General features: G+C 37.9%; 3 protein-coding genes across 3 annotated transcripts; 2 read left to right on the forward strand and 1 right to left on the reverse strand.

The window, feature by feature from the left end:
* The first annotated feature begins 881 nt into the window (after nt 1-881).
* LOC103403189 (glucose-6-phosphate 1-dehydrogenase, chloroplastic) lies at nt 882-4,229 on the forward strand. Its single transcript, XM_008342022.4, has 8 exons — nt 882-1,370; nt 1,482-1,714; nt 1,811-1,905; nt 2,069-2,183; nt 2,404-2,880; nt 2,971-3,200; nt 3,296-3,493; nt 3,668-4,229. Exons 1-8 carry the CDS (start codon nt 1,172-1,174, stop codon nt 3,915-3,917), a joined length of 1,797 nt encoding a protein of 598 aa, XP_008340244.3. The 5' UTR covers nt 882-1,171; the 3' UTR covers nt 3,918-4,229.
* A 6,271-nt stretch (nt 4,230-10,500) lies between these two features.
* Nucleotides 10,501-13,539, forward strand: LOC103403190 (ACT domain-containing protein ACR4-like). Its single transcript, XM_008342023.4, has 7 exons — nt 10,501-10,926; nt 11,103-11,148; nt 11,276-11,390; nt 11,489-11,556; nt 12,025-12,624; nt 12,762-12,866; nt 12,953-13,539. Exons 1-7 carry the CDS (start codon nt 10,853-10,855, stop codon nt 13,295-13,297), a joined length of 1,353 nt encoding a protein of 450 aa, XP_008340245.3. The 5' UTR covers nt 10,501-10,852; the 3' UTR covers nt 13,298-13,539.
* Nucleotides 13,540-17,694: 4,155 nt separating this feature from the next.
* LOC103403191 (photosynthetic NDH subunit of lumenal location 5, chloroplastic) lies at nt 17,695-20,597 on the reverse strand. Its single transcript, XM_008342024.3, has 7 exons — nt 20,131-20,597; nt 19,813-20,034; nt 19,553-19,703; nt 19,361-19,449; nt 18,537-18,591; nt 18,272-18,357; nt 17,695-18,043 (listed from the first exon to the last, which is right to left on the reverse strand). The coding sequence occupies exons 1-7, from the start codon at nt 20,152-20,154 to the stop codon at nt 17,891-17,893; spliced, it is 780 nt and encodes a 259-aa protein (XP_008340246.3). The 5' UTR covers nt 20,155-20,597; the 3' UTR covers nt 17,695-17,890.
* Between the last annotated feature and the right edge of the window lie 399 nt (nt 20,598-20,996).

The raw sequence follows: 20,996 nt of genomic DNA on the forward strand, positions 1-20,996 counted from the left end.
TATATTTCGTGTAAATAAGTGTCTGTTTATACTTAATATATATATATATATATATATATATATATATATAATTTCATTATAAACTACAAAATAGAATGACATATATATTAGGAAGTATTGAAACATAATGAAAACATGGGGAACATGCTTATAATGTGTATTCATTTAAGTATTGAACAAGTCTCTTACAAGTTATTGAAAAAAATAAAAATGAAAGTTATATATTTTCTGTTTAAGTGAGATGCAACTTAGGCGGGTGCCTAAGCAGTCTAGGCGGACGCCTCAGCAGGTCTAGACGTCATTTCTTAATTTTCAAACGCTCATACATTAATCAGAATGGTGACCAACTGCCTAGCGCCTAGACGGAGATTTTTAGAACAATGCTCTTGTTTGAAAATTTGACAAATTTAAAATGACTAAGATGTTTAACCTTTGATTGAGTGTTAAATGATTTTAAATTTGCGTAAAGTTCTATTATAACAGTGATCTTTGAGACCTAAAAACTAAATAATTCGGATCATTGAAAAAAAATACAAAGTGAGGCCTAAAAAAATGTCCGTAATCTTATATGAGCAATTACACAATTAAAATCCCTCTTCCTCAGGGATATGTGTGATTTTAAAAACTCCAATGCCCTCAGTTTAGTAAAGGGCCAAACATATGTTGTTTTGAGCTAAAAATGATGGAAAATTTATCTTTAAAAGGAATTGAGTCCATTAGGTAAACTAAAGTTCGGTCCACTACTATTTACGGGCCAACAAAATAGTTGGGCCATTTAAGACTCGGGCCTACGTCGTTTTTGTCATCAACTTTGCGTTTAGCACTTTCATTGCTAAACTGTAATTATTATTATTTAATCACGAAGTTAAAACCTAATTAGAGATGGAATCAAGGGGCAATTGTCTTGGTAAAGCTGTATGGTGTTCCGGTGTTTGACATCGTTGGATTACCGGCACACCAAGAGACAAAACAGCCTTTCGGAGATCTCAAGGGCCCTCTTTGCCCCGACCCTTCGATGCTTCCCATGTCTCTTCCTTGTTAACTCCTCCTCTTCCTTCTCCGTCCTCCTCACCGCAAAACCCATCACCCCATTTCTCCTCTGAGTTCCGAAAACCGACAAACGAAACACACAGAGAGAGAGAGAGAGAGAGAGAGAGAGAGAGAGAGAGAGATGGCGACCCTTCCTTCCACCCATTGCTGCCACACCTACTCGCCGCTGCCGCTGTCATCGTCGTCGTCGTCGTCAGTTTCGTATTTACCTGTTTATTCATCTGTACACGGACGCCTGCAACGCGTTTCAATTTCCTCGATTCCGAATCGTTTTGTTTCAGCTAAGGTTTCTCAGCAGAATGCTCTCGGCATGCAAGATGGTTAGTTCCTTCAGTCTTCCAGTCTTAATTTCACTGGTTTAAATTACACTCGTTTTTTTTTTTAAGGAAAATTGCAGTCGTTTTAATTTTTTTTTCTTCCCATTAATGCAGGCCCGGCGGCGCCGGCGGTGAACCCGATTGAGAACGAAGCTCCTTTCAAGAAACTGGAAGATGGGTTGTTTTCAGCTCCGTCTTCGAAGGAATCTAAAGACACGACCGTCTTTAATGTCAATGAAAGTGAATCTACTGTCAGTATCACGGTGGTTGGAGCCTCCGGGGACCTTGCAAAGAAGAAGATATTCCCCGCACTTTTCGCACTTTTTTACGAGGATTGCCTCCCGAAGGTTTGCAATTTTTGTTCTTTTTCTTTCGTTTGATTACATTATTTCGTAGACTTTGAATGATCGGTGATGCATGAGTATGTAAATGTTTTGTTGCAGCACTTCACTATTTACGGTTATGCTCGGAGTAAGATGACCGATGCCGAGCTCAGAGACATGGTTAGCAAGACGCTTACTTGCCGTATTGACAAGAGGTGAGTCAAAAGCTGCGGCCTTTTTTGTGAAATGTGGTTGGTTTTGCCTATTATGTATTGCTTGAGAAGATGGAAATGTTATTTTCACCGATTTTTGTTCTTGCTGGATGTGGAAAGTTTGAAGTTTATTGATGCGTGACAAATTATTTTGTTGGAACTTCAGGGAGAATTGCGGTGAAAAAATGGACCAATTTCTTCAAAGATGTTTCTATCATTCTGGTCAGTATGATTCGCAGGATCATTTCGCAGAGCTGGACAAGAAGCTGAAGGAACATGAGGTAATAATTTGAGTGTACTCTGAGCTTAGTGATAGATATAGTGTTGAATACGACTTTATACTTTGCATTCTGTTCAAGTTGTCGTGCTGCTGTTGGTTGGGGAAGCTTTAAGCTTTCTCTGTGTACGTTTTGTTATTGCTTGTTTGAATGACGTTCATGTATGCTTTTTCTGCATCTTGATTCTATTTCCATTTAGATTGACAAGCAACTGCATGTGTAGGTGGGAAGAGTTCCTAATCGCCTGTTCTATCTGTCTGTCCCTCCAAACATATTCATTGACGCTGTTCGCTGTGCTAGCTTGTCAGCCTCATCTGGTAATGGCTGGACTAGGGTTATTGTGGAGAAACCCTTTGGCCGAGATTCAGAGTCATCTGCTGCTTTGACCAAGGCCCTCAAGCAGTACCTAGAAGAGGACCAAATTTTCAGGATAGACCACTATCTGGGCAAGGAGCTTGTGGAAAACCTATCAGTTCTCCGCTTCTCCAACCTTATTTTTGAGCCCTTGTGGTCAAGGCAGTATATAAGAAATGTACAGTTAATATTCTCTGAAGATTTTGGCACTGAAGGACGTGGAGGGTATTTTGACAACTACGGGATAATAAGAGATATAATGCAGAATCACTTGCTTCAGATACTGGCACTCTTTGCAATGGAAACCCCTGTCAGTTTGGATGCAGAAGATATTAGAAACGAGAAGGTCTTACGAATACCTGAAATGAAGCTGCTTTTAGTACTTTGTATTGCTTTCCACTTTATTCCAGTATTTATTTTGCTTGCTTGGTGCCAGGTTAAAGTTTTACGTTCTATGAGGCCACTACAACTTGAAAATGTGGTCACAGGGCAATACAAGAGTCATGTTAGAGGTGGTATTACTTACCCAGCATACACTGATGACAAGACGGTACCCAAAGACAGCTTGACTCCAACATTTGCTGCAGCTGCTCTCTTCATAGACAACGCAAGATGGGATGGGGTGCCTTTCTTAATGAAGGCTGGGAAAGCATTACATAATAAGAGGTTTGTTCAACCACAGACAAGATCCTCATTCTCTTTCACCAGTCATGGTTTCAGATAATACTAATTCATATTTGCTTCTTAAATTCTTCGTCCAGGGCTGAGATAAGGGTACAGTTTCGGCATGTGCCTGGAAATTTGTATCGAAATATTGGAACAGAGCTTGATCACGCAACAAATGAGCTTGTTATCCGAGTACAGCCTGATGAAGCTATTGTCCTGAAGATCAATAACAAAGTCCCTGGTTTGGGAATGAGGTTGGACAGGAGCAATCTAAATCTTCACTACGCAGCCAGGTACGGTTTAAAATTTGGAAGTTTATTTATTAATAGGACGAAGGAATTTGATCCTGTGGTTGCAATAAATAATCGGAAATGTAATATTACATGTACCGAACAGTATTGTATTCTTTTTCCCTGCAAACAAATCATGAAAAACTTGACCAAATTTGTTTGTTATGTTATTTGTAGATATTCAAAGGAGATTCCGGATGCTTATGAGAGGCTTCTGCTGGATGCTATTGAAGGGGAAAGGAGGCTGTTTATCCGGAGTGATGAACTTGATGCAGCTTGGTCTCTCTTCACACCCTTGTTGAAAGAGATAGAAGAGAAGAAGGTTATTCCCGAATACTATCCTTACGGAAGCAGAGGTCCTGTCGGGGCACACTATCTTGCAGCAAGATACAAAGTCCGGTGGGGTGATGTTGGCTTGGAGCCGTGAATTTGAGAAGGCTGGCCTCATTGCCATTGCTATCATAGTCAAACGGGTAAACTTATCGAAATTTTTGCTTTGTAATTTGATCGTCGTAGATTAGGGGTGTGTTGTTTCCAATTAACAAGAAATTAGAACTAGGATTGAATTATCCTTCGAGTTCTTGCAAATTCTTCTCTTGTCCGAAGCAAAAGCTCGAATCCAAATTTATCGATCGAGAGCAGACCACTGTTTACAAACTGTAACGAAGTTAACAGACAAGTGATAAAATACAGACATTGTAAAACGAAGGAAATCTATTGAAATCTTTGCAACTGCAAACGTTGTCGGGACACCAACAAAGAGGTCATCCAATGCAATATGATCTGTTCAAACTCTTCCTCGACGCGGTGATAGACGGGATGAAGTCTACACTTGTGCACATCAAGTCTGGGAGATCACTTCCAATTGAAGCCTCCAGAACGCTACACCCGTTCAACGATTGATCGGATTCCGGTTGAAACCACCCTCGCGGCATGTAGGATAGCCAAATGAATCCTCCCAGCTCATACAACCAGTCCAGTTCTTTGATGGTGGTGCCGTAGGCATGGACAGGACGTTCCAGACTCCCTCTCTCTTGTTCCAAATTGCTGCTACGTGTTTTTATTAATTTATTTATGTTATAATACGTGATAATACATCATGAAGCTAGGAGGATCAAGATTTCCTAATAAAATCAAGTTAACTCATCAACAACAAAGTTGATCTATCGATAAATATGCCAAAATTCACAAACCCAATTAATTCGTAAAAAATCACGAAAACCTGCACGCTATGAAATATGAACTATATATGCTCATATTGTAACATGTGATATAATAGTGTAATTGTCACACTCAAACGTTTCTCCACACTGAAAAATCGCCATCTGTGATTCCGCCGACATGGAGGTGGGAGGAGCCACCGATCACCATTAGTCCGGTGGCATAGATAAAAGGATAATAAAATGTGAATAGAGGGAGAAACTATACAGGGGATGCCGGTGGCCATTGCATCCGTTGGTGGGGGGGGAGGGAGAGAGTGACACCAGGCCACAGGGAGAGAGGAGAAACTTGAAACTCTCGGGTTTTCTGCCGGGTCAAAAAATCCGGTTGTAACATAACCTAACCTTTAAAACAGCCGTTTGTTATGAAATATAGTGCGAATATCACACATGAATATACGAGAAAGCAAACTAAAATAGACTTTGATGTCAACAATTAAAAGTTTAAGGTGAAAAAAGTATTAGGGAGGTGAAATTTTTTCTTCATGCATGCAAGAAAGTGTTGTCGGATCAAGGCCTCTATATGTAGAGGTATGTTTGTAACCTCGTGATAACACAAGAAGATCAAAAAGGCAGAAAGTGAAAACCAATCTCCCTTTCCTCTATTTACCTGCATTCTTTGAGTGATATAATTACGAAAATAAACAATATGATACATTACACCCGTTCTATTTCGATCTCTAGCAAAAGTTATCTCTCCTTCACTTTTGCTTATTTATAACACCTTTGATATTGATAGCGGCCATGAAAAAGTGTGTAAATAGCATGTGCAGTTTGGCATGTGCAGTAGAGAAGGGAAGCCTCGTTTAAAATTAGAACAAATGACCCGTTGTCATAACAAAGAAGCAGGCAGTAGCAGGCCGTCAACCCAAGTTAGAGACCCGTTTTCTCCCTTCAGCCCAACACAAACCCATTTCCTCTCCCCATATGTTTTTTTCCGACACAAACCTATTTCAAACATTGAGCATAACGTTGCAGCAACAACCAAGAAACTCCTTGACAGCATAGTATAACTTTGTTTCTCATGCTCACATGGAGATATTTTAGCAGAGTTGCTTAGTTATGGCAGTTTTCCCACCGAGTAATGACGGATAAAACTAAAATTCAGAGTTTTACGATATTGTGAAATAGTATTCAACGGACAACGTGGTCGGACACTTCTGCTAAAGTTTTACAGTACACATTGACGTGTAAAAGCTTCACAAATACTGACAATACGTTGCAATAGTGCCAGTAAGCTTAATTGATTAGTAACCATAGACAAATGATAGGTGGCCCTCTCCAAGTGACTTCTAGGACCACCCCCAACATCGAAATCAAATACTGGATCGGTTCCAGCTGCATCCAGCGCTCTAAAAAAGACACTAACCCAATAGAGCATCCTTGTAAAACTGTACGGTCTGTAAACATAATACCATTCAGTTCATAACCGGAAATAAATATCTGCTTATCAGTCATCCTAATTACATCCAGCGGCAGATCCAAGATTCGAACCCTAGGGTTCTGGTGGTAAAGATTCAAGTTTTTTAGATGAAAACAAAGCGCGAATAGCGCAAAAAAAAAAATTGTTTATTCACTGAGACATTTCGTCGAACACTTGATGGGCTTGCTGTCGTCAACCAAACCATGTTGCGCACGTGTCAACAGATATCGACATATGCGAAGCAATTCGATGAAGGGTATCGAGAGAATTTGTCGAGGGTTATCGACAAAACCTGTTGAGATACGCATATCAAGCATTATATCACACACTTGGTGGGCACAAAAAAGGACCATAACAAACATTCGGAGAGTCCTCAAAAGACCTTCACATGTATATTTTTCGAACTCCGATGGTCCTGGGACCACTTTGGTCCCAATGTAGATCCGCCCCTACTCACATTCACCCATTTCTAAGTTTTCTTTGGCTAAAAAAGTTTACATGATCAAATCGTAAATTTGGAAAAATTTACAAATTTCGTTATGCTCAATTCGTGTAGTGTTTAAAAAAAAAACAGATAATATACTTAGTCACCTTTATCCACCCCACTGTTATTCGAGTATATTTAAAGTCACGATGTATTATAATAACAACCGTAATTTTATGTATTATACTAAAGAAAAAGTGTGTGATTATATTATTTAATTAAGCATAAGTTGGCTAATCAGCCAATGGCATAATTTGCTTATATGCTAATTTGTTTTGTTGCTGCTAAGCACCCTTCCGGAGTCTCGGACTTTTGAAGATGCATGCAATGCAAGTGGACCACTGAGATATGAGATAGAGGCCGAAAGGAATTAGAGTTTCACTGTGCTGAGTGGATTTGCACAACCCTGGGGCAATGGAATTGGATGAGCTCTGGTGAGTGGTGATGCATGTTTAACTTCACTTGAATAATATCATCACCCTTTCGCTAAATCCACTTGAAAATATCTCATCAGCCATTTCCTAGCGTTTCCAAACACATAATTAAAATCTTTGATTTCCATCTTCGGACACGTTTGTTGCCATGAATAGAATATATAAATTACGCATATCATTCTCAATATTTTTTATACATCGTAAGTTTAGTAACACATAATGAATGAAAAGTCGTTGATCAGTCTCGTGTTAAAATTAGGCAAGTTATCAAAACAACCAAATATGGAATCACCAAGAAAGTTGCTTATCTCATACACGAACAATTACGTATCAATCACGAATTCTATTAGGTCAAGTAGGTAAACATGCTGTGTAAATAGACATAATAATTTTACTCCAAGAAAACGTAATTGGAAAACCAATCGTCACTTAATGCTGTATACTCTTAAAACATAAAAAAGAAAGAAAGTTGCACTCAATTCATGAGATGATGATAAGTGTCATTAATTACATCATGTTTTACATTATTGCTAGCTCATTGTGAGATTTAGTTCATCCCTCTTCCTTTTGGTGTAGATAATATTATTTGTTTAAAAAAAAAAAAAGTTTGTGTGATTGTTGTATTGGGGGGTAACTATCTAAGAAAGTGTTATCCACATACTGATTTTTACCTCTCACACATTCTTATTAATTTTTTGTCATCGATTTTTTTCAATTCATTGAGTCTGATGATCGAAAATTGAGAAAAATGTATCAGAAATAAAAATAAATGTGTGAATAGCATTATCCATTATCTAATGCATTGTTACTGTTGATGAGTGCAACGTGTACCATGATAGGATTCCTAGCTAAGCTAATCCATTTGTTTATTTTAATTTGGCATAGGACATGCCATCACATCCCATGCTTCTTTGAGTCTTGCTTGCTCTCTCATGTGTTGGAAAAATGGACCAATCACATGCCGATACTGCCACGGCAGGTGGCTCTCTTTTAACCCATTTACAACATCCTGGTATGGACATGCTGTCCCCTCCCATGAATTTCTGGTTCCTTTCAACTAATAGTGCTAACCAACAAATTAACACATAAGGAATATGTATGTAACCTCATATTATTATAGATTTCAAGCTCTATTTTTGTTTTTGTTTTTATAAGTTAAGAAGATTAAGTGAGATAAGCTTTTCGACAATTATTATGTATTCGTGTGCGAGGTATTAATTTGTATTGTAAGAAAAACGACTATTATCCTTTTCAATTGAATACTTTTGACCGACCTTCTCTACCTAGAACGTCTATCAATAAAAATGAAGAATGAAGAAATACAAGCAGGAAAACAAAGCCAATGCAACCAAGGAAAAATATATCAATGAAAACGATCATGATTAAGAACGACAAGAAATGTCACAAGTAGGGTTTGAAAATTGCACAAGTAATGAGAGTTTAGGCCCACTTGGTTAATTTAAATGTTTGTTTTCCTCATGTTGTGCTTGTTCCATGTGTGTATCATGTGCAGATCCTGCAGAACAGTAGTTATGAAAAGCGGCATGTTTCAGTGATTTGTTTGACTTTACAGTCTTTAGTTGCACAAATAATATCTTGCACTTGCACTGCAAATAGATAGAATCATAGATAATAGATATGGTGGGTTGGTTCAGATTATCCATTTTAACCTCCTAGGCAGCCGAAGTTCCTAGCCGTCAAGGTCTCCAGATAGAATCTGATCCAACGGTGCATACTGCACGGAATATGAACAAGTTTGGCAATTATTTCCATCCCACAGTTGGTATATTTCTTGTGCCAATGTTGTGGGGTGGGGGAGGATGCCTATAAGTTAGAAGCAGGCATTGTCGGTCATTTCATAAGTATTGTCAAGGGAAAGTCATTATTTAAGGTTGTTAAATCCCGTGCTACTTTGGTGTACTATTCTCTTTCTTAAGCTTCGACCCCCATTATACGAAAAAGATACGGCATAACTCGCCTATTTATCACTTTAAACATAAAAAATTAATGACTAAATAATAATTTATGATACCGACAGCTGACGTTGATTTTCATGCCACCTTGACTGTCGCTTGCACATTTGTTCACACCTAGGTGCTCGCCGACTTGACTCCTGCACCGATGTTGGTGTCATTCAATGTCAGCATTATCGATGATTTGTCCATTTTAGAATTAAGAAAGAAAATAAATTTAAAAAGCATTTTAGGATATTTTTGAAATTCATAAAGGTACTTCAAGAAAAATTTATTACTCTCAAAATTTACAACATGTAGGAAATTAAGAAGTCATCATGCAATATAGTTTTTATTTATATCAGGAAGTGTTTAACATACGAGACATTTTAACTTTATAGTACCTGTACATGTCACTGAACCTACCGACAAATGTTTTTTTTTAAATACAATGATGTGAGAGGTTAATAAATTGGTAACAAACTCGTTATCCACAAGATTCGAATTTAAGATATCTCACCTAACATGTGAGAAATACTTTGAACCTATGTTTTTTTTTTTTTTGAAAACGCTGTGAACCTATGTTCTTTCTCATACTAAATGTCAAATTGGGTAGTGAGATCGGGTTCGAAAGTAGGCAATCAAATCAAATCCGAAAAGGGCAGATGCTTAGTGGCAAAATAGAGGGACAAAAGGGGATCCCTCCAGCTTAGGACAGCCCTACTATAAATAGAAAGCGCTTCAATTAATTTTCTTTTTTTACAGTAACTCAGTAATATAGTTTAATAGTATTTATTTTTATTTTTGTAATTGAGATTTCTTAAACCAATAAAGCCCAACAAAATCCTTCTAGATTGGAAAAATGTAAAATAAAAAATGAAAAATCCAAATAGGGTGGCAAAAAAGCACAACAAAATCCTCCAAGATTTCGAATAATTATGATTGATGAGAAGCTTCCCCAATTCGGAGGGATCCCTTAAAGTTGCGTAAAGCACAGCGTAATCCTACTAGATTTCCATATTATCAGAGAGAGAGAGAGAGATCAGAAAAGCCCTGTGTGCCATTAAATCCGGCATTTGTTATATAAGATTGCAACACCAACGTGCATAGACAAAACTAAGGATAAGGTACTACATTAATCAATAATCATCCATACATCAAAACCAAAAGAGCCTAGCCCTAATCAGTTTAAAATAAGTAATTACGGTCTTATTTATACGACGAGTTTGATATCAAAATATGAACGTTAACTCTCTAGCTAAAAAGATCAATTAGATCAAATTTGACGTGTTAATATTGGGCCAATATTCTCGCCACTTTACACTCGATTTCGAATTTCAATCTTCTTTCTCTTGAGAATTTGAGTTTGAACATCTCTTTCTATATAGTAGAGAATCATAGAATACATTCATGCCAAGAAATGGTAAAAGATAAAAATACAAGAAAGAGAGAAAAATAAGCCGCCTTGTTTTCTTGAACGAGAGAGAAGATCACACAGACGAGGGAAGACCAAGTTTTAAGAGGGTGAGATGGGCCCCACTTGGCAGTGACTTAATACTCGCATGCGCCTCTAATTTTTTATTTTATTAATTTATTTTGTTTCCATGCTTGTTTAGTTAATCATATTTAAATATTGTAATATTTTGTAAACTCAAAGAGCCATCGCCGCCCAAATAACTCTTAACACAGAGCCACACACACCCTACGAAGCTACCCAGAAACCCCCAGAGACTGCGAGACTGAGAGAAGAAAGAACGAAAAGGTCCAACCTTTTCTCCTTTTTCTCATCAGTTTTTTACCGCTCTGGAAACCCAGTCACTGAGTTACGTCTCTCATTTTCTTCTCCCCAATGGATTGTTGGTCCCCTTCTCTCGCCGCCGACGACGAGTTCGAGAAGCTCGCCATGAGAATTAACCCCCCGAGGTGAATTCGCTCTCCTTTTCGTTTCTGGGATTTTCCGAGGTCGAATTGTTGTTGGTTTTTTTATATAAAAAATTGGGTTTCGCTTGTTTTCTTGAAATATCAATGTTTCTTGAGCTGAAATTCTCCATTTTTTACTGTTTCTCTGATATGTTTTCATGTTGATATGGGATTTGTAGGGTTACAGTTGATAATGCATCAAGCAGGAAAGCCACTCTGATTAAGGTATCTGGCTGAATTTCTTGAATTGTATTCTGCAAGAAATCCAAAAGGGTCAATTTCTTTTTAAAATTTTTTCATATAATTTTAAACAATTGTTTTTGTCTTTTTGTTTCATTTGAAAAATTTGTAGGTGGACAGTGCAAATAAGCGTGGGAGTTTGCTGGAATTGGTTCAGGTTCTGAATGATTTGAACCTCATTATAAGAAGAGCTTATATTTCTTCTGATGGGGAATGGTTCATGGATGGTGAGCTTCTCTTTTTATTTTTTATTTTCACATGCTGTGTTATCTCAAATTTTTAATATTTATGACTGAATTTCTCGTTTTTAATGGAATTTTTGCAGTTTTTCATGTCACTGATCAACAGGGGAATAAGCTTTCTGACGATGGAATCGCTGAATGCATTCAACAGGTAGATCCCAGAAATTAATTGCTCTTTTCTTATAGTTTACTATGGAATTTAATTACACAAAAGAGACATTTCGCTGAGAGTTCCGGTGTAATGGCGAATTTGAGAATGGAGTTTAGACTGACATTTAATAGGTGGAACTTAAAAGTAAACTTGATTAATCGATGTGTCTTCAAGCTGTATTGTGGTAGTATTTGCCCGAGTCTTGCTGGATTTAGGAAGCTTGCCTTTTTCAGCTTTTGTATGGTTTTATATGCCTCTTGATCTGCTCATGTATCAACTAGGTTTAAGTATTAGTATCGATTTGCAAATGTTTGCATTTTAAAGCATGGTTCACATTGTTGGCGGATGACAAAGAAGAAACGGTGCTTTTTTTTTTTTGGTTTGTACTCGAAATAGTTAGCAAAATTATCTGTGGAGTGGAACCATGTAGTTCTAAGTCATTTGGATTATCGAATTCAAATTTTGCAGTCACTGGGACCAAGAGGACGAAGCTTCCCTTCCTTGAGAAGGTCTGTGGGTGTCCAAGCTGCCACAGAACACACTACTATTGAATTGACTGGAAGGGACAGGCCAGGCTTGCTTTCTGAAGTTTTTGCTGTTCTTTCGGACCTTAAATGCAATGTGGTTGCCGGAGAAGTCTGGACTCACAATTCAAGAATGGCATCAGTTGTGTACATCACTGACGAGGCAACTGGGAGACCCATTGATGATCCCGAACATCTTACCAAGATCAAACAGCTTCTCCTTTATGTGCTTAAGGGGAGCAGAGATAAGCGCAGTGCCAACACCGCTGTTTCTGTTGGTTCCACACATAAGGAGAGGAGGCTTCACCAGATGATGTATGCTGATCGTGATTACGACATGGATGATGCTGATTGTGGATCAGCCAGTGATCGAAGCAAACCACTTGTCACTGTTGAAAATTGTGTTGATAAAGGATATACTGTTGTGAACTTGAGGTGTCCAGACCGTCCTAAGTTGCTCTTTGACACGGTGTGCACTTTAACAGATATGGAGTATGTGGTATATCATGCAACTGTGATTGCTGAAGGACCAGAGGCTTATCAGGTTTTCCTTATTTCCCTCAAGTTGTGTTATTTGTTTTCCTGGTTGGATTAGTTATGTTATTTAAATCTTAAAAAAAAAGCGTATTGCAATCAACGCAAATATATAATTTGTTCTAACATTGTAAATTTGTGTGATAGGAATATTATATAAGGCATACCGACGGCTGCCCTATTAGTTCTGAAGGAGAAAGGCAGAGGGTTATTCATTGTTTGGAAGCTGCTATTCGAAGACGGACTTCTGAGGTACGAACACACTGGAATTTATATTTGAACATACTCTTCCCAATTTCACATAGTAATTTGAAGTTAATGCAACATTTCTAATGCAGGGTATAAGACTAGAGCTTTGTGGTGATGACAGAGCCGGCCTTCTTTCTGATGTGACTCGCATATTTAGAGAAAATGGTCTTTCAGTCACCCGAGCTGAGGTTACAACCAGGGGCTCCCAAGCCGTGAATGTGTTCTACGTGATTGATGCATCTGGAAATCAAGTCAAGAGCGAGACAATAGAAGCAGTTCGGCAAGAGATTGGCTTGACATTCCTGCGTGTGCAAGACGACTTCTTTTCAAAATCTCCACCACAGGAGAATGGGAGATTCTCTTTGGGGAATCTCCTTCGCATTAGGTCGGAGAAGTTCCTTTACAACCTGGGTTTGATAAAGTCGTGTTCTTGAGTGTCTCATTAGGTAAACTTAGGTCCTGTCGTCTTCTGTGTATATTAGGATGCTTTTCGGTTAATTGTAAATCGTGCTCTCTGAAAGTGCAATGCAAAGCTTCAGGTCAATCCATTCGGGTCCGGCCTGGAGCTTGTAAATCAGAATTCCGACTTGTACAGTTTCGTGTACATACATTTCCCCTGCTATTAATCCTTTGCTCTCTAAATCTATGGTAAATACATATATGACCTATTCTACTACAGCAGAATCTCAAACCTGGTATGTTTTATTGGCTCTATAACTGAATAAGTGCTTTTGTGAGCCGCCAAGATTGACCCGCTGTTGTTATTTTGATTAAATAAGTGCTTTTGTGACACACCGCATTTGGGCATGGTAGGTAATTGACCTTGAACGAACAGCAACAGGAACAGGGGCTTTTAGTTAATTGCCAAGATTGGCCGGCTGTTGTTATTTTGATTAAATAAGTGCTTTTGTGACACTGCGCATTTGGGCATGGTTGGTAATTCACCTTGAACGAACAGCAACAGGAACAGGGGCTTTTAGTTAATTGCAGCAGTGGTAGGTGTGCCTCCGAAAGTTGTTTTCACTCAGGGCATTTTGTGGGTGGGCCACATACTGCTTTGAGTAGGACCGTAAGGTCACTGTGGGAACATTTTCCCTTTCAAGAATCAACCAATATCTGGCCTCAACGGCTACAATAATGTGGGAATAAACATCAATCACTATTTAATAATTACCGTCGCACGAAATTCTTTTGAGGTTGGAATTTTCGATAAGTTATTTGTAAGGTATCTCTCATAAAGCATGGGATTTCTTATATTATGGTCTCACTCGACCACGTGCAGTTATTAGTTGTGAAAATTATTCTATTCGAACAATCTGATTGAAGTTTCTTTTGTTTGTACTTTAACAAATATTCAAGATTGTACGTGAATGAACGGTCATATTCGGGCCGTTGATGCAGTGTGATTCCGCTTGCTTGAACCCTTGTTATAACATTCTCCAATTATAATATGCTTCATAATAACATTGAAGACGAAAAATGGGATTGAAAAACAAAAAAAGAAAAAAATGGGGGAATAAACCCATTGAAAAGGAAATTGTGAATATTTATGGAAGGAGGGGAGGCAAATGATAAGGGAAATCAACGTCATGATGAAGTAATTAAGACGCAATCAAGACTGAATGATTGGGTGGATGACGATTATGATGAGCATAATGATTCTGTCATGGGAATTAAAACGACATGAGTTCAACCGAATGAATGAAAAGTCCAAAACCGACAGAATCTCATCGGGGGCGCGTCACGAATCTCCACGCCCACATGATCCGTCGCTTTCCAATTTTAGTGTCGTTTTTTGGCATCTTTTTTTTATAGCTGTTTATGCTGGTGATGGTTTCGGACTGTTCCCGCGACGTGGCGCGGTCGTGGCCGGGCAGAGAGCCGCCAGTACATGTGGGACCCGGTTGCTGTATTTTGATGCCGTGGACCACTGGCGAGGGGCCATGCACGCAGGGAATGGGCCCTCCAAGAAAAAAAATTTTAATTGAAACGGAGTCACGTGATCGGGATCGTATCGAATCCGCCTCGACGGGCGTGCGCCAAGTTGTGAATAGTATGGGCAGAGAGACCTTTTATTCATATAGTGCTGCTATGCACATTTCATGGGAAGAGGATGCTCTCCTGAACTCAGGATAAGGATCTTTCTGATCATGAAATTAGGGTTGTTTAAATTTAATTTAATGGTTGTAATTATTATAATTTTTAAAGAGTTCACCTGTTTGGAGTCGTTAGATTAAATTTGAAAGGCCTTGATTTTGTGGTCAGGAGGATCCTCATCTTGAGCTCAGGAGTGGATCCTCTTCCATTTCATGGTCTATTCTCGCCACCTATATTATCTTCTTACACACTAGCAGAGAGCATACACTTTGTGTGTGTGAGAATAATTTTTCTCAATAAGTGCACATTTTTTTTAAATATTACATGATTACTGTTTTGTCCTTTTTATGTAAATATTGTGAATCAAAAGTGAGGGTAAAATTGAAAAAATAAGTATATGATTGTCATTATCTAAAAAAAAGATGGTAAAATAGAAAAAATAGGGATATGATTGTCATTTTTTCAAAAGATACAAACTTACTATTTTGCCCTCCTTTTTGTCCATAGTGTGTATCAAAAGTGAGGGCAAAATAGGAAAAAAAAGTTACCAATGGTTATATTATTTTCACTTATTTTTACTTCTTACATGTTTTTGTTATTTTTGACATGATCTTCTTCAATACATTGAATCTGATGGTAAAAAATTAAGAGGTATGTCAAAAGTTAAAAAAGATGTGTGGATAGCACTACCTATACAAATTATAACATTTTATTATATCTTTAAATTATGTATATATATTTTTTGGTACATCGATATTTTTACACTAGGGGGTTTTAGTAAGAAAAGGAGGATTAACCATCCCAATATTCCAACAACCGGAGAATCAGGTAGAATTTTGGGTTGCAGCACAGTAAACATTGTTGGGTTTGATAATGTGTGCTTTTTCCTTCTCTGATTTGAGTTTTTCCTTTTCCTTTTGCTGAATTTCGTTAGAGGACATATTTGTTTAAGTCCATTTCCTTCGGGGGCGAAGATTTTAACTGCACTCACCACTAATTTGAGTAGTATCATAATTCATACATCAATTGTCATTGCAATGGGAATGTTTGCTTTAAGAGTAAATTATAGCAATGGTCCATCAACTTTAATCAAATTGAAGTAATGATCCATCAACTAAAAATCCATTACTATTGGTCTCTCAACTTATCAAAATGTGTAGCTATAGTCATTTCATCAATTTCGTCAAAATTTTGTCAAAATAAGTTATTTTGGAATAACCATTTATATAATTAGGGTCCCTCAACTCATCAACGTGTGTAATTATGGTCACTTTTGTCAACTACGTCAAAAATTTTGTCAAAACAAGTTATGTTGGAATGACAATTGCTATAATTGAGTTCAAGTTAAGAGACAGTTTCTCCAGTTGAATTAAAGTTGAGGGACCAATGGTAATAAATTTTTAGTTGAGGAACCATAACCGTACGTTTTGATGAGTTAATAGACCAATGATAATGAATTTTTAGTTGAAAGACTATTGCTCAAATTGAGTTAAAGTTAATGAACTGTAGCTACAATTTACTCTTGCTTTAAAAAAGAGGGCCACCCTTGCTCTGCCCTTCCACGTGTTTTGTCCTTCAATTTGGAAGCAAATGCCACACGTAGCCCTCTCTCCCTCCCTCCCTCTCTCCCTCTCTCTCAAATTAGCTTTATAGCCGTGCCTGCATTTAGCCACATTTTAATGGAGGTGAATTGTATGCTCTCCCATTTTCATACTCTTCTCATCCCCTTCTGTTTTGTGTGCTCACGGTTAAGTCACGTCAACATTTTATATTTTTATTACTTTTTGTTTTATTATTTTTATAAATAAAAAAATCAATATAAAATGTTGACTTAGTTTAACCGTGACCACACAAACAGGAGGATGAGAATAGTATGGAAATGGGAGGGCAGACAATCCACCTCCCATTTTAATATCTACGATATCTTGAATGATAGTTACTCGCTTTTTCGTCGGAATGCTTTCCCTCCAAATTATCCACTAAGATATTATAGCTTAACGCAAGATCAAAATATCCAAACTTACTTTTAATATCCAAGAGTAAGAAAAAAATATCAACTAAAAATCAAAGTATCGTCTGAAATAAACTATCCCATGAGTAATGCAACTTATGTCTACATACACAAAACTAAACTCGAATTATGTATGCAACGTTGGGATGAAAATAGGAAGAATCCCATGATTTCTTATGGTGGTAAGTGGTGTGTGGTTCACGTAATTAAAATTTATCTCTGCAAGCTGCATCCGAGGTCATGTCCTATATTGTTTTTCCAAAGTCAATAGCAAATACAGCCACTTTCTATATACAAATCAACAATTGAACCGTTGAGTACAACGGTTAGTAGTATTCTTTTCACTTGTAAGTCAAATGTCTTAGATTCGATTTTTACCAAAGACGAATTCAAACCAATTTATTTTTTTACTAAAACGGAGGCGGCCTAGTCGTGTACGAACCCAACGCCACAGCTTATTGCATATTTGTACGTGTACTTAGCAACCATGCCCTATACACGATTACAATGGTCACTTTAGACTTCCAAAAGTATAGATATGACTACCAATTTATGTTTAGGGCCGATAAAACCAGGCCCAAGCCCATCCTCAGCCCAACATTTTCAAGGCCCGTTTAATTCCGACCCAGCAACATCAAGGCCCAACCAAACATTATTAGGGTAAGGGGAAGATCAATCCTTTAGCATTCATCAACAAAATATTATCGCTCTAATTGGCTATAATTCCCGGTAATCAAACTCTAATATTAATAGAGATTCATGGAAAAAAGGCGAGATTTGGTGCTGCAGAATGCAGGACTAATCCACCAAACAAACTGAATCCTCTTACTGGGGTACATAATACAAAAGCCCACATTTCCAAAAAGGAGAAATGATCCGAGGGAAAACTCGAAATAACTAAAACTCATACAAATCCGAATCAGGCCACCGGCAGCTCTCCGCAGTCGGCAATCACCACCTTCTTTGTAGGACGATCACCTCTGTCTGTCTCTTGAGACTCGATTAGTTTAACAACGTCCAGGCCTTCCACCACTTGCCCAAAAACGACATGCCTGTTGTCCAGCCACGGTGTCTGGAACAAATAATTACAGATAAGCATATATCAAGTTACAAAATGCCACCCCTTCTAAGCCTACAACCACACAACCACCTTCTGAGAATAAACTAATAAACCTACTTAATTTTCCAGGCTAGGGAATTGCGTTGAACCACGATTAGATGAGGCTGCAAACTTTCATGCCATAGCATTCTTAGCCAAATTGATTCTACGAGTACGATATGGAGAACGAATGACTCTTACCTTGACCGTGCATATGAAGAACTGGCTCCCATTGGTATTGGGCCCTGCATTGGCCATGCTAACAACTCCTGGTCCAGTATGAGATACTGCAAAATCATGCATTCAAGAATTATGACTGCAATGACATTTAAAAATCTATAAACTTATAATGTCAAAAGTGGTCGTGACCGTATTCAATCTCATATTACATCAGAGACAAAATCTCTTGTCAATAAAAGGCAGTTCATAAACTACTATGAGGCATGAGAAGTAAAGAATAACTTACACTTGAAGTTCTCATCCTTGAAAGTACGTCCGTAAATACTTTTACCTCCAGTGCCCTGAAATATGTTTCCAAAATTGTAATTTCACTGTCACGTCCAACCAAAAAATGATAACCTCAAAGAAAAACAAAAAAATGAAAACCTTCCAAATAATTGGAAAAAACAAAAGCATGAGCAAATGTTACAAGTAAGCAGTTAATAAGAATATGAAATAGCCAACAAAGATGCAAGGCAAGTCTTTGGAAATGCATATGAGGCTGTTAGATATGATTGAAAGGCCCAATCGGTACTTCAAACAACCCCGGTCTAGCTACTTCCCTAGTTTAGTCAACTGCTTCCAATTCTCAGTAATTCAAGCTCCTTTTTTACTAGCAGGGAGAAAGTAACTTTGCTTACCAGCATTTATCTAACCTATGTACCCTTGAGAACATGAGTCAATACATATGGGAAGAAGTAGCTAGAACTAATACCGGATAACCAAAATGGTCAACCAGCCATTTATGTGCAAAGCAAATCCCGAATTAGAAAAGAGACCTATTCAAACTATCATAAGTTCAAAACAGTTCTGGCAAATCCCAAATTGTTTCTCTGTTTTAATATATTTTAACTTAACCTTGCAAATGTTCTTTGGCTTAAAGTGAGCCATTATCATTTCCTTATAATTGATAGACTGGGTTTCCAAGTAATATCGAAACCTTATATCAAGTCAATATGGAACTAAAAAACCTATAGCATATATCACTGTTAAATGTATAGTCAACAAATGTGGCAATCCATAAAAATAAACCAGAAACTATGAGTTTACAAGACCGGGAAGAGCGCTCACATTGCCTTTATCGAAGTCCCCTCCTTGAATCATGAAATCCTTGATCACACGATGGAACGCGGACCCCTTGAACCCGAAGCCTTTATCACCTAACAAAGACACAATTCATACGAAAGCACATTCAATCAAGATGTCACTTATATTAATGACACTACATAAAGCCATATACAAAACCCAGGAAAATAGTAAAACCTGTGCAAAGCGCACGGAAATTCTCCACGGTTTGAGGCACATCATCGCCATACAATCCAATCACAATCCTCCCAGCAAGCTTCCCAACCGGGTTCCCAATGCTAATATCAAAATACACCTTATGGGTCACTTTTGATTGCAAAGTTGCTTCCTACAATTACCAAAAAGAAACTCAAATTATGTTCTAAGCTTACTGAAAGCGGTAACTTTGAATTTTTAATAAATTTTTTTTTAAAAAAATCCAAGCTTTCGATGCTAACCTCAGCACTGGCGCGGACTGAGCCAGCAAGACTGGTCCTTTTCCGGGAACTAGGGTTCGAAGAGAATGTCAGAGAGGACAAGCGCGACGACCTGGAGAATAAGCTGGAGGACAACGACGCCGTTTTGTGAGACGACGATGGGATTGTGACCGAAGAACAGGTAGGGGTCAAAACTCTGATCTGAGACACGCTGCGAGAAGCCGGAAGCGAACCAACATTTGACTGCGAAAGAAAAAGCACAAAAGAAAAAACTTTTTACTTAATTAAATTGGGCTTTCTGGGGAATCAAACAGGGGAAGAGAGAAGATGGGTTTTTACCAGGGTGGTCAACGGAGCCGCCATTGAAGCTACCTTACTGCTGCTGCTGAAGCTTTCCTGTGCAGTGTGGTGATAAGGCTCAATGCGGCTGTTGTAATTTTATGGATGGTATATTCCTTCTTTGTTGCAAAGAAGCGATGAATTCGAGAGTGAAGCACTCACCACCAACACCAATGCAATGGCTCCAAAATTACAAATTTAATGCTCAACTTTTCCTAAAATGCCAATTGCATCCTCTTGATATTTTAAAATTTTCAATTTTGCGCAATTACTAATTTGATACTCGATCAATTGTTTTCTTTCTTTCGTCCTAGCCCATGATCTGAACGAGTCGGTTCTCCAGAAAAATATGTTGGTCTAGCAGAAACAATTTAAATTACTAGACAACCATATTTTTTTACAACTTTCACTCAAGCTTCTGTTGTTTTGCACAAATTGGCCTCCATACTCTTCATTAGCACTCTTTTTCAAGGGCATTTTTGCATGTTACTGGGTATCTGAAACCTGTTATCCAACGTACATTTTATTGCGGCGAAAGATTTATTATGTAGGCTCTTTTTCTTCATAAAAAGCTTTAACATTTTTTTCTCCAATACTCATCAAATTCGTATTCTTTAGAGTGAATGACAGAACTGGTATTGAAAACCGTGAGTATATTCTTGTCGCGTGTCAGTTTTTGACGGAAAGTAGACAGAAATAGAAATATAAAGTAAACTGTAACACAATTTGAAGCTTTAGGTGATTAATTGCAACACTTTGTTTTTTTTAATTGTTGTTGCATTAAACTGAAAAAAAAAATATATATTTTGTGGACTGCTGGTGTTCGCTGATAATTGGGCCCAGATTGGGCCGGGTGTGTATCATAT

The sequence above is a fragment of the Malus domestica genome, chromosome 16 (assembly GCF_042453785.1).
Source record: "Malus domestica chromosome 16, GDT2T_hap1".
In the NCBI taxonomy this organism is placed as follows: Eukaryota; Viridiplantae; Streptophyta; class Magnoliopsida; order Rosales; family Rosaceae; genus Malus; species Malus domestica.